The 14,436-nt window shown below is 46.1% G+C and overlaps 1 protein-coding gene across 1 annotated transcript in view; it reads right to left on the bottom strand.

Moving 5' to 3' along the window:
* The window catches only part of sobpa (sine oculis binding protein homolog (Drosophila) a), a 53,506-nt gene extending 39,278 nt beyond the window's left edge, over positions 1–14,228 (bottom strand). Inside the window, 4 exon segments of the mRNA XM_042072895.1 lie at positions 1,887–2,096; positions 3,513–3,648; positions 6,092–6,163; positions 13,809–14,228. Of these exon segments, the coding sequence (XP_041928829.1) occupies positions 1,887–2,096; positions 3,513–3,648; positions 6,092–6,163; positions 13,809–13,904 (514 nt within the window). The 5' untranslated portion in view covers positions 13,905–14,228.
* Between the last annotated feature and the right edge of the window lie 208 nt (positions 14,229–14,436).

The raw sequence follows: 14,436 nt of genomic DNA on the forward strand, positions 1-14,436 counted from the left end.
GCAATTACGAAGAATAACTCCCTTCAGGACGACCGGTGGCCCAGGCAGACACCGCATGCATATTTTATGACTCTTAATTTGTCCGCTGCCCCCGTTTCTTTTCCTGCGACGGCTCTGTGGGTGTTTGGGTGGAGGCTGAGGTAAGGTGTAGGCCGTCTGTGCCGTCACAGTCCATCCAACTGAGAAACTTCCAGTGGAGTACATGCGGCCTCTGCCAGTGAGCTGAATGAATGCTTCGAGTCTTCCTCCCAAACATGACTGCATAATGTGGATGAGGGAGGCAATGCATCCAGCCTTGTGAGTAGGCTTGGCCGTGTGTGTGTGCGTCCCAGCTTCCTGCCCTTGGCTGACAGTTTAATTGTCTCTGACCAAGGTGGCATCCACGAGGCCTCGCAAGAATACAGTCGTTCATGCTTCGCGGTGCGGATAAAAAAAGGGGGCGTCGGACTATGTCCCTCGAGTTGACTTCTCTAATTCATTTGTTTAGGGTGCCTTCTCACTTGGACACACCTTTTGTTCAACAGGATTATCTTGAAGAGACACTGCTTGTCTGCAAGGGTGTTAGAGTAGGCAAAAGTTTTACCATTAGATGCATGTCCACCATAAGGCCAATGTAAATATATATGAATATATGCAAGTCAGCTGAATATATGCAAGTCAGCTGAGGCCATTTTCATCATCAGGCCAATGGCTCAACAGTGTTGTCCTCAAACCTGCCCAAAATTCACACATCTTGGTGCCGGAATGGAATGGAAGCCTGGATATTCTTTACGGTTAACAATGCTGCTTACAAAAATTGTTAATTTCTTTGATAGGGAACACAGTTTAGGCACTAATGGCAGACATGCATGCGAGTCTTTCAAAGTGGCTACTCGTTGGTCTTTAGACCAACTGTAGTAAGGCCCACCAAGCTAGGTTCATCAACACCCCAGCAGAGACCATGAGAGGAGCACGTCACAGTAATTTCAGAAGATGAAAATATTTTCAAACAAAATGGCCGCCATGGCAGGGTGTTTTCCTTTGGGCTCCTCTGGCCTCCACCCCATCTTCCGCAGCGCACGCTCACCCCCAAGTCGTGTCGGCACGGGAAAAAAAATCTGGTAATTATGAGCGCCTCGGTCTCTCCTGGCATACCTGCACTTCAAAAGACCCTCTGTGTTCTACTCACAGGGCATATGAATAATTCAGCAGCTGAAGCGCAGAGGGAGGAGAGTGTGGGGGGGGGGGGGGGCAGAGGGGGGGGGGGGGGGGCGTGCTGGCCAGTGTTTGTCGGATAGTTAGCGAGGCCACACCATCTGTTTCCCCGGCTCTACACACGCGGCCTGGGGAGGGTCATGCCAGGCTGGGGAAACTCCTCGCAGGTGATGCCAGCACGTTCCTGCCACGGGGAGCTGATAAGTCTCCCGTGCCTCGGCGTACTCCCACAGCACAACGGAGCTCTCTGTTCCGCCCACGACCACGCGCACTTTCCACTGAGGGGGGGACACGACTAGGTTTGAAGCAGCAGTCAGGATTTTTTTTTTCCCAACAACATTCAAGGTTCAGTCCGGTCCTAAACATTACAAGATGTATAGGCATTGTTTAGCTGGCAAGTAAAGTCACTAAAATTGGGTCACACATGGACAAAAACACAGACACCACACACACACACACACACACACACACACACACACACACACACACACACACACACACACACACACACACACACACACACACAGATCCAGACGTTCACGGTTAGTTGTCACACCCAGACATTTCACATGCTAGTTGCTGGATCAGTGAAGGAGAGGTGGAGAGATCTACTCAGTTGTGTGTGAATTGTCGTGACATGTATGTGACGTCAAGAGACATGTCTGAGATGTCTAAGCATATGAGGGTCTTACCAGCTGGCGGTTTGATCACTGGAGGTGGTATAAGGGGGACTATGATAGGCATACTCCCATGATCCTTTGTGCTGGGAGTGGAGGTGGAGGGGGTGGAGGAGGGCTCTGATGTCACTCCATTCCGAGGGGTAGGTGTGGAGCGAGAGCTGTTGGCATGGGGTGGTGAACCGGTGCTGTTCTCCAATGCTGAGGCTTTTGGCAAAGAATTTTCTAGAAGCAATGAGGGAACACAGATGGTCTCTTAAGATTAAGTCCGGCTCAATATTTTGTTAGGAGCGGCACAGTCTCAAATTAAACATGTGTGCATTACTTTTTCAACCAAAATGTGGTGGAAACCACTTTATAAATAATTTTTATAGAGAAATTGACTGAAAGACTGAAAACTTTATAAATAGCTTCGAGGCAGAGTGAAACTATTTCCAAAATGAAGCCACATTCAGATTTCTACTTAGTCACTACAAATAACAACCACTGAATTAGTATTTCCACTACATACATGGACATCTTTTAAACAACGGAGGTGATAGTGATGGGGGATTAGTGTTGTGACAGTGTTTACAAAGCATCCCCCGAGTGTGCTCAGCGCAATCACAAGTGCACAGTGAGAGAGAGGCGCCTCCGCCATCCAGGCCTGTGGTATTGCAGATGCATGCCGTGCAAGTTTGCGTTCATTTTCTGGCACAGGCACAGACTGCCATCAGCAAACACCGCCTGGCCAGCAGAGTCTGCGCCACAGCACACAGACTTTACACACACACACACACTCAAACACACACACACACACACACACACACACACACACACACACACACACACACACACACACACACCAACTGAATAAACGCCACTTTCCTGTACCTGCAGCCAACAAGAGCAGGGTATTTTTTAAAAGGACGAGGGATGAATAAATTATCTACAGATTTCCAAAACCATTTGTCATTATAACTCAATGTGTACATGGGATGGGGGGTGGGGATGGGGGGGTGGGGATTTACGATAAATGAGTTAATTAGGTTTGATTGTTTTGTCCCTAATCTCTACGTTCGCAGTGACGACGGTGGACAATAACAAAATATCGTAATCTGTGCGTCGCGGATTTGTCTGATGATGGAATGTAATTATGGGGCGAGCGCAGGGGCAGGCGTCGTGAGTTAGCGGCTTCTGCCACCGCTGCACCCTCAAGTCTAAATCTCCCTCCCGCTTCCTCATTGTGTCACCCTGCGGTCCCAATCCTCGCAGGGGCACCAGCGTTCACAAGAAGCTGCAGACACTTGACAATTTAAATCCCGCTAATACCCCCAATTTGGCGCGGCAGGGAGAATGTTTCAGATGAACCCGGGATCACTCTCTCTGCTGAGCTCATCTGGATTTCCTCCGAGAGGAGACAATGGGGGAAAAGCACTCGGACTTAATCATGATAACTTGCTCTGAACTTTGTGGCCTGTGTTAAGCAAAAATTGGATGTGGTGCTTACAAACTTGTGACTAAGTTTCTCACCTTATAAATCTTTACCTGTTTCACTGTAATAATCAATAGATTACAAATAGCAAATGACTTGACCCCTGTGTCCATCTCTTATCGGGTGAGGTGTATTTGCTGTGCTATTCCTGTTTTCTCTCCTCTTACCTTTCACCACTGAGATGTGCTGCCGAACCTCCCCATCCGGATAATTCCGGATGTCGATGTCGTCAGAGTCTCTGAGCTCCACCTTGTCATAACCATACCAGCCCAAAAGCTCATTCATCGTGTTCTCGGCAAAACTCTGTTAGGGGACAAAAGAGAATCCAGCAAACAATGTTAGTTTGGACAAAAGGAAATATAAGGCTTCAGGACTGCAAAACATGGTTTGCAAAACATCAACAAAATAATAACCCCCACACAAATTATGTCAAATGCATGGTTCATTCCACTGCACTGCAAGTAAGTGATGAGCAATGATTTGGGGTCATCTGATTTAATCCAGAGGTACAGTTCATTCAGCAATTCAACCGTTCAATCAAGGGGTTAAATGGAGTTCAAAATTCAGATTTGTATGTAGTCATGTCCAAATGATTCTTCATCGATTCAGACTTTTCACTGTTTTACAGGACAGTGCAGTCATGGGATTTAGTCTTTGTACATTTTAGCATTTTAAACATGGCCACAGAGAGACAGGTGTCCAGAGGGTTGTAACTTGAAGACTACATTCAAATGTTTCATCATATTAGCTTTCAACATCTGATTCGCAACACTGTATATCAACCTCATCTGCTGACTCTGATGCTTTTACTGGTTCAATAAGCAGGTTACGACTCATGACTGAACTGGGCTATATAAAATCTGGTATTCTCATCGGTTTCAGATTATTGGTGATAAAATATAAGATCCACAGTACATCTACTTGACAGGATTAATAAAGTTGATGGTTAGAGTTACAGATGAGAGTTTGATTTTTTGTTTCACACTGATGCGCTAGAGATGCTTGCTTGTACTGTATGTTAGGGATTCGAAGGCCAGCTCCCCTGTGTGGAATGGCAAACATTTTAAAAGTCTGTTACTGATTCACTATTGTCTACAGAGATGTATGTCAGCCTGAAAATTCCTCTCTTCACTACTGAATCTTGTTGAAGAGGCAGAACTGAGAATATTTCTGCAAGTGGGAACCTTGTGGTGGAATGCACAGCTACAAACTAACTCACTGGGGAGGGTAGTGAGATTCAGAGCGGCCTTGTAACTGGCCATGGACCTGGGGTTTCTGTACTACCAATTCAACACAAGCTGGAAGTCATCATTGTAAACACAGGCAAGGCAAAATAACTGACAACAAGCCAGCCAGAAAAAAAGATGCCCACAACGGCACTTTCTCCCTTTGTGCTGTGTCCACGTCACCTCCAAGAGAGAATGACTGTTACTACTGCAAGGACTCACGCATGATCCCAGATGATACATTCCAGCAGCTAAAAGCAAATCATGAATAATCATGAATCACCATTTTACCTTGTTTCTTTCAGAACACACCAAGGTACACAGTGGCTTACAACGCTGCTCATTGGACGGTCAAGGCCAGCTACACCTCAGACATGTAATAATGCAAACTCTCATATCTCTATCTGACAAATCAGAGAGAGAGAGAGGGAGAGAGAGAGAGAGAGAGAGAGAGAGAGAGAGAGAGAGAGCGATGGGCTCAAGCAAGTCAGTCTGTAGAGATACTGAAATGTCTTAATGCTAAAAACAACCTAATTAACAACTGCCGTTCACTACCAACCTCTAACGGATTCTACTGACAAGACTAAAGCCCTCCAGATGCTACATACAGCGAATCACAACTCCCACACATATGGTTATCCTCAAATGCAAACAAAAGATGTACAGTACAGTTTACAGAACAATAGTATCTGAAGATGTACAGGATGTAGCTCAACATTGGAAGGCGGATTCTTAGCCATGGTTTAGCTCAGGAACACTTAACACCTTTGTCTAATTTGACCTCTCACGTCTCTTCAGTTCCACATCAGACCTGCCGACGTCATGCCTGTCATCAACACAACCTGGGTTCTGGAGGAGTCAGACCTCCTGCTTAGAACAGAGACTGTAACCATCCCTCTGTGGGTGGTAGTCAGGAGTCTATTCTTACATCCCTTTCATGGTCAAAACCACGGAGAGCCCGCCACGGCTCTCGGCAGACAACCCTCTCCGCCACTTCAGTCTGTGAAAGACGTCGGTGTGTGGCACGATTTAAAATATCAGATGAACCTGCACTAGAGTCCCACACGGTACCTCATAAAATGAAAACAAACCAGCAGATAAACACTTTAACAAATAAATCTTTTAAACAAGTGCTATTAGGAAATGACTCTCAGCTGCCTCGTAGTTCTCTGAACAGGGCTGAAAAGGACCGGGTTCATCAAGATTGCTTCCTAAAGCTTGGAAGCTGCCCTCACCCAGCGTGCCACAGGTTTACTGTAACACCTAGTGGCCTCAGCTCTGCTTGGACGCTTGAAGATAACATGTCAATGAAAAAAAAAAGAAATGCATGAATCATAGAACCAGACTTAAGAAACTAAACAACATATAGGAAGGTCTAGTGTCTTTCCCCTCCCTTTGATCAAGCACTTAAGCACCCACACTACAGGGATGCTACTACAGTGCTACTGAACCACCCACCTATAGCTGACATTAAAGCATTGTTGTGTTTTTATTTTTCTCTGACAAACTAAAGGGCTCACCATGGAGTAGGGCGGGTTGCCATGGAGATCACCCGCCTCGCCCGCCCAGGGGTGGGCCCGCTCGGCCCGCACCTGATGAGACACGAGTCATGTCATTACGTTCAAGCATTCAAATGTCAATCAACTGTCAATCAGACAACATGAACTGTCAATTAAAACGCAAACGATCCATCATCCTGGGTGAGAGACACATCAGTTTACATTTCTGCAATGTGTTGAGATGCATCTGTTAAACACTTTTTATATCATGCAAGACGCAAGAGGCCATGTCGATGTAGAAACTCTAATTCACTCATCAGATGGTGGATTTATACTGCAGCTGTTTTGAAGTTTTAGTATAAACTACAGCCCCATGACATCCAAAGAACTTAACACATTTGTCCAGTTGAGGGACAGACAAGTGAGCCTCTAAAACTCCCTCTCCCAGACGTGGCTATGGCACAGGTCAACCAGTAGGTGTCTCTACTGATTCTAAGACCAGTACACAGGGGACTGTGTCTAGGCAACGCAAGGTCAGTTACAACATTACTGTAATAACAGCAGCCAAACAGACTGCTAAACATTCATCTCCATGTGCACGAAGGTCCACACCGGCACTAAATGAACTCACCGCAGAGGCTATTTAAAATGAGGATTAACACAGTCTATTGGCTGCTATCGATGCTCGGGTCAAGCGCGAGGTCACCTGCTTATTGTTCTCAACATTTTTCAACATATTAGACGAGCGCTGGGATGAACTGACAACTGAGATTTATACCATTTTGTCCCTGTAACCCAACCCACCTGCCTACGGGGAGGGGATCTGACGCCGCGCTGAATTGAAATGGACACCTCTGCTTGTGTTGCTTCATGGAATGAACTCTCCCAGTTTGGAAACTGGAGCTGATTATGGACCAGCGGTGTAAGAGCATGGTAGCTCTGGTATGAGTCCTGATTGAGGACGAGGGGCAAATGCATGGCGAAGGTGGCCTGATTTCTTCTGCACTCTGCCGCTATTTCTCGTTCATTCGTTCAACGGTCTTCAGCTGTCCTTTCTCTCCTCCTCTTGACTCTCCTTCATCTTTGACTTTCTTCATTTCATTGCTGTCGTTCCCTTTCCTCCTTTTTGTCCCCAAATTGATTCCCTCTCTTCCTTCCCCTCCTGCGCCCTTTCTCTGTCTCACACTCTCTTTCTCTTATTCTCTTTACCTCTCTGTGTCCTTCTCTCTCTCTCTCTTTCTCAGTGGCCCTTTGGTAACCCTGCTGCCCCTTCCAGAAAACAGGGAGAGATAAAGAGTGTGGAACCTAATCCGGGTGGCCGCTCATGAAAGGGGAGTGCAGGAATGACCCACAGAGGGAGAAGGTTGGGATAGTGTGTTTCTGTGTGTGTGTATGTGTGTGTGTGTACGTGTATGTGTGTGTGTGTGTTTGTGTGTGTCTATGTGTGTGTGTGTGTCTATATGTGTGTGTGTGTGTGTGTGTGTGTCTATATGTGTGTGTGTGTGTGTGTGTGTGTCTATGTGTGTGTGTGTGTGTCTGTGTGTGTGTGTGTGTCTATGTGTGTCTATGTGTGTGTGTGTGTGTGTGTCTGTGTGTGTGTCTCCTTCTCCCTGATGAACCTCCTCTCTCCAGGCCTTCTCCTGTATCACGCCCAGCTAAAGCCCCCTTATGCACTTACAGGCCACTCACACACAGCCGGGCCAGTCCAACGCCAACGACTCGAGTCAACGCGACCGCTCACGGCGACAATGGCCGAGTGTAACTCTCTCTCTCTCTCTCTTGCTCTCTCTCTCTGAGGCTGACCAGGGTGGTGGGCATTACTGAGGAGGCCTGATTCAGTCTGGAATCTCCGGCTTGCTACAGGGTTAGTTTTAGCAGAACAAATGTGTATAGTATGCCCTGAGGGACAGGGGCACGGCCATGCCCTAAAATGCCCACTCACGGTGCAATGCCACAACCCCCCAGAGATGGCACGATTACCATTACCCTATCTTTTATCATATCTCCCTGCCACTGTACGGAGGGGCTGCTTGCCAAGCTCTTAATACAGATCTCTTTATTTCTCAGAGGAGAATGAAAAGGCAGCTATTTTTCTTCTTCTTTTTTAGCTCTTGTGCTTTACTCTTCTTTCTCCCCTCTCTCTCTTTCTTTCCCTCTCTCACCCTCTTGGTCTTACTCGGTGAGGGGTGGTGGTGATGGCGGCGTTGGTGGAAGGTGGGGAGGCGGGGGGCCGAATATGACACCGTGTGGGCAGAAACCAGAGTAGGTCACAGTACACCATGATAAAATTCCCTAATCCCCTCGCCAAGTTTCCCTGTGCGGGCCCTCCCTCAGCCTTTCCAGGCCCACACTTTTCCATTCCCTTGTTCACTGTCTCCTTCTCTCTCTTTCTCTCCCTCTCCTTCTCTCAGTCACTCTCTCTCTCTTTTCTCTCTTCTCCCCCGTCTGCTCTGCTTTCATTTCCCCCTACCTTCCTTGATATCCGATCCCGCACGGAGGCTCAGGTTTCAGTTTTTACAGCTTAGGCTGCCTATTGCTGTATACATTCCTTTCTCCCTTGCTCTTACAGCCCCCCACCCCCCCCCCCCCCCCCACACACACACACACACACACCCCAAACCCTCTCTGCTTTGCCCCCCCACCCCCCACAACCCGATTACTTACTGCAGCTTATTTTACCATGGTGCACATGAAAGCGGCGCAAGATGAAGGAAACACTGTCAGACTGTTTGGTTTTTTGGAGGTATGATCCCTCAAAAGGGCACATTGTGTATGCGCTTCGCTCGTCTTTTCCCCCCTGTCTTAAACGACAAAGCCACTAAAGTGGAGGTGGTGGAGGGAGAGGATAGGGTTGGTGGTTGTGTGTGTGTGTGTGTGTTTGTGGGGGGGGGAATTAAAGAAAGAAATAATGAAAGGAAGAAAGACAGAATGGAAGATTGAAAGAAAGAGAGGAAAAGAACATGTCTCGAACTAGTGGGAGAACAGTCTTCAGGGACTGAGAGTTGGTTTGTGCTCGTCTGAAGCAGTCAGTGAGATGCTTCAGGACGACGGGGGAGAGGAGAAGTGGGCGTGGGGCTGAGCATGGGCTGGGTGGGGGGTTGTGTGTGTGTGTGTGTGTGGGGGGGGGGGGGGGGGTGGAGACACCACTGAAAAACCTGGTGAACAGATTTTGAGTAGCAGAGAAGAGGAGTTGAGGCCCCCCTCTTCTGCTACCTGACTCCTTCTGGGGATACAAGATAGAGAGATGTCCAATACAAACACTGGCTGTGTGGATCTGCTGTGGGTATTGGGCGGGAGCATGAAGTAGGCTAGGGATGGTGACTAGCTCATAAGATAACACAGACTAAAGAGTACAAGCAAAGCAAACAGAGATGCCACTGCACACAAATAGAGAACACTGACCATGGCAGCCTGCACCAGCACAGCAGAGACCTCGACTACAGACAGCAGACAGAAACATGAGGAACTGTGGGAAGTGAAGATGTCTACTGCCAGTTTTAATTGCAGAGACTTGATGTTCAGTAGGGATGGATGGGCTAAGGATGTCATATAAAGAGGATGTTCTATTCCTCATGAACACTAAATGAAGGTGGTGTTTACTTTTGGAAGATAGAGAGGAAAGCAAAACCATGAGCCTATTAACAGAGCGTGTGTGACAGGAATGCAAAGGATGCTAGTATTTGCTCGGGTGACAGCCAGGGTGTAGGGGAAGCATAAGGATAAAAATACAGGACTTCCTAGGCCATATGCTGACTATTTAATACACACACACACACACACACACACACACACACACACACACACACACACACACACACACACACACACACACACACAACCGATCTAGAAAGGTAAGTTGTGGCATTAGACTAGAAATGTGTTCTAAAACTTCATGGGTAAGCTTTTCACATACGTTGTAAGCTACAAAGACTAGAAATGTGTTCTAAAACTTTATGGGTAAGCTTTTCACATACGTTGTAAGCTACAAAGGATAAAACAAATTCCCCATTGAACTGAACCAACATTTTACCATTTTAAACAGTAAAAAACAATCAAAACATGAATTATGAACCCATTACAGGTGTCTCCTGGTATTGCTGTTTCTATGCCAGGCATATCTACTCCAATGAGCTGGTTCCTGGTTTAATAAATCATTACCAGATAGAGCATAGAGGAAGAGCATGCAGGATACAAGTGCATCTCTGGGACAGGGACAGGGACTGGGATGGACCACAATGGTTTTGGACTGTCACTGCTAACATCAGAACATACATATAACAAGTAGCCCAATGTGGCCCAGGTGTCTTCGCTGCCTCCACATACACCATCCTCTGAGATCATGACAGACACTATACTCATACTCATAAGGTGAACCCAACAACTGCACTGGGGAGGGGGGCATCTCCATATTACAGACTCTTCATTCAGTGGTCCCTTTATTGGAAAATGACACACTTCTGACTCTAAACCTTTAAGTGACAACAGTTCCTCCGGGAGCCACATCTGTGTCTGTGTGAGGGGCCGCGGAAATCACTGCGTCTCCTCCTCAGCTGCATGACTGGAGGAGCCCTCTCTCCGGCGGCCCCGTGCCCAGACTGCTGGGAGAGCCGCTGCCGCGGAGACTGCAGCTCGTCACCCGGGGATTTTAAACAGCCTCGTCTCCGTTTAACACTTTACTAATTACTCTTTAATGAAAGCAATTAGTGCTTCATCACTGAGCCTTGTGCTCCCTCACTTTAGTGGGAAGGCTCTCAGAACGGATCTGTCCCTGAAGCGGACACAGGATACAAAATTCAAGTCCAGCCCACTCACCGATTGGCATTATAAGAGTGGCAAGGCTTTGTTTGGGCAAGTGAATGGGAGAGAAAGGCTCTGGGATATCTACAGGCAAGTTGCACACGGCGCAGGACAAAGAGAGCCCTGCTACCCGACTCTCACTCCAGCGCTAATACAATAAGCTGCAACACAGCACTGATGCCCCATTGAGTTTATGCCAGTTGCATCCCTGACAACTGCTGTTATTCAATTTAAGACAACATAGAGTCTTAATCCGTTCAATTATGTTCATAAACACACAAGTGTAGGTTTGCCCTCTCTCTCTCTCTCTCTCTCTCTCTCTCACACACACACACACACACACAGACGCACACACACACTGGTTCTCTCTCTCTCTCTCTCTCACACACACACACACACACACACACACACACACACACACTCTCTCATCACATCATCACAGACTTACACTTACACACACACTAAAAGCACACAAACTGTCACACATTACAAACAGAACCCCCACATAGACATACACATAACATACACACACACACACACACACACACACACACACACATCCATACATATATCCATATGTAATATACTGTAGATTGTCCAGATACTGGCCTCTCCAATCTAATTCATGTTCTGAAATACAAGTGAAAAGGTAAATGTTGCAACGAACAAAGACACGGTAAAACATAAAATCTCAAATTAAGCCACAATGTACAGTATGTGCCCACTCACACAGGCTCACACACATACTAAGTCACAGACTGCATGCATTCAAGGGTCATGCATCCTTTAAACTCAGCTCTCATCTTGTCTGATTCATTCTATTTTCCACACATGAAAAGGTATAATCATGACCATCATTCACACAGACCATAAGCCTGAAGGTAAGGGTCTGAGAGTTAATGTAATGGCTAGAAATTCACTGATGTACAAAATAAATTAGAAAACATATCTAATTGCCTCATTAAACATTAGGTACACTACAGCCGACCTTTGATGCGGAATGCAGCTGGTCAGTGAACAATACCAGTATTACATATCTATTACAAATGTATTGGGCATTAATAAAGCAGGTTTAATATCTTGGCGCCCGATGACCTGATTTTCCTTTGCTGTTTTGTACAAAGGTGGGTGGTTTTCGGTGTTAAGATTTCCTGTATGAGTATTTTAGCACAATTTGTCCTAAGTTCACCATGTAAGCCTAGCATAGCATAAGAACTTTGTCTTCTGCCACAGACAGACACGCATGCTTTGGGCATGAGGAGACACGGAGGGAAGCCGACTCGAAAACAGTTTGATGATGGTGATGCGGATAATTATCTCACTGACGAGAATAGCATCTCATAGATTTTCATTAACCCTCTGACTATTGATTAGATTAGAATAAGATACAGTAAAAGCATGGCTAAGGATAAAAACAAATCGAAACCTAAATTCAGCGTAAGATGCGTCACCAACGGGCTATCAAAACATTGGGATATATTTCAGTTATAGTAACACCCGTCATATGAATAGCTTTTGCAATAGGAATATCTCACGTGGAAGTCGTTTTGTAGTTCCAATCTATGTTAGCATCAACATTCGTACATCCTATATTCCGAGGCTATAGGTCTTCGTTTAAAAAAAAAGCTAGGCCAAGTTGGCAAAATCAATTATGATACTTTACGAGTTGTGGGAAACAAAAGCATGCAAGTCAAAAGACGATTGGGACCAATGCTACAGGTCAATCAATATCTGTCAAATTTAGGAGTCCCTGAGGGTAGCTCAATGAAGATGCATCAACAGCAATTAAGCAGGTGCCCTGCCACCATGTATTTTATGACAAGAAACAACGAGGTTGTCCCCGTAGGATTCGGCAGAACTGTTTTGATTAAAACAACTCATGTTCGAATGTAGGCTATGGATTGGGTTGAGAAATACATAACCACTAATATAGGCCTAATATTGTCCACAACTGAATGGTAAACGGTGACAAGCGATATTGTAACAATCAAAACAGCCTTGTTTGTACACAGTGCCTTACTATAGACAATGAACACATGAAAACCCAAAGACAAAGATGCAACGTGTTTCTTGCGTGCTATGGTCTGTTCAGATCTCGCTTTGCTTTAAGAAGACCCACTCTCTGCCAAGCAAATGTTGAACACAAAAGGCACGCGTCACCCTAAATGAATATAAAGGCTAGTGCTTGGAGAGATAGTGTTCTTGTCAGGCGCTTTCAGCCAGACGCACATCTGGAATGCCTGCCGGCAGAACTACGGCTCCGCCACAGCTGGGCAGACATCGCTTTCCTGGCGTTCACGAGAACTCGTTTTGTTGATGAAATGCAATGATATGTGAGCATACGTTAAGGCTTTCTCGGGGTCAACGATTTTCTACAGGCACTCTCTGTTACCGTCGCTTCCATAACAGCTTTGTTTTCACAGAGGTGGCAGCAGTAGTAGCCTAATCGTAGTAGTAGTACAGTGTTGACGCTAAGACTGACGCACTGGATTTTCCATTAACTCCACATAAACCATGCTAAAAAGAGTGTCGATAATGGGCTTCAACAATATGTTCGGTGTAAATTAATCTGCATAACATTTTTGTTCCTGAAGCTCAAACAACAGTTGAATGTAATATATTTTTGCCAGTATTTATTTTCAACTATTTAGACAGTAAAAGATGAATACATTGTTACTAAATTATTCATTTAAGACTGTTATTATATATGTGTCATAAATAGTACCAAAATAAATAGTATGGTAACAGCGACATGTTCTGCACCCAAAAATCAAAGTTCGCCAATTATCCACAACATAGCGCGTCAATGAATCAGTCTCTATTCAAATCTGAGGGCGGAGCGGCAGACGCTTAGTGTTTCTGAAAATGACAAGCCTTAATGGTAACCCCGAAAACCACGCCGTTTCCCACCAGACAAGCTCACGAAACAGACAGGACCTACCTTCATCTCCTCGTTAATTTCCCGTTTCACGGGGTGCGCTGGTTTTCGGCTTCTTTTATTTTCTGGGGGTCTACCTTCTTTCTCCATCTCTGCCATTTCTTACAATATATTTGTCAATATTTACGGTGGGGTAGAAAATCGGAGCGTGTCTGAGGCGGGGCCGTTTCAGAGTTGCAGAACGGCGAGTGTCAGGCGCGAGAAGAGCCCCGGTGAAGTTGATGCTGCTGTTGCGGGCTCGCGATGCCCGGTTGAGTCAGCCATCTTCTGCCTAGTATTTCTCCACGGTCTGAACGCTAGTTGGAGTGAGCCTTTTCGGTAAGGCAAATGAGAGGTTGTGAAAAAAGCCAGACAGGGGGAGGGGCTTCGACTGTAACTCTATACGACGCGCTGATCCCGGGAAGGCTATTTCCTCCCAATTTTCCACAGATAGGTTTTCACTCTCGGCTCCACGCGTGTCGGGGATTGCTGCGCGATAGCTGTTTATGCTGATCTATTATTCTGACCACCCCTGCATGCTTTGTTTCATGCTGGGGGTTGCCTGACATTTGGCCTCTGCCACAGTTTGTCATGGACAAAGGAGAACAATTAGATATTACACAATAATAAATCAAGAGAAATGTGTCAAGTG

This window comes from Alosa sapidissima, chromosome 19 (genome assembly GCF_018492685.1).
Source record: "Alosa sapidissima isolate fAloSap1 chromosome 19, fAloSap1.pri, whole genome shotgun sequence".
Classification (NCBI taxonomy): Eukaryota; Metazoa; Chordata; class Actinopteri; order Clupeiformes; family Clupeidae; genus Alosa; species Alosa sapidissima.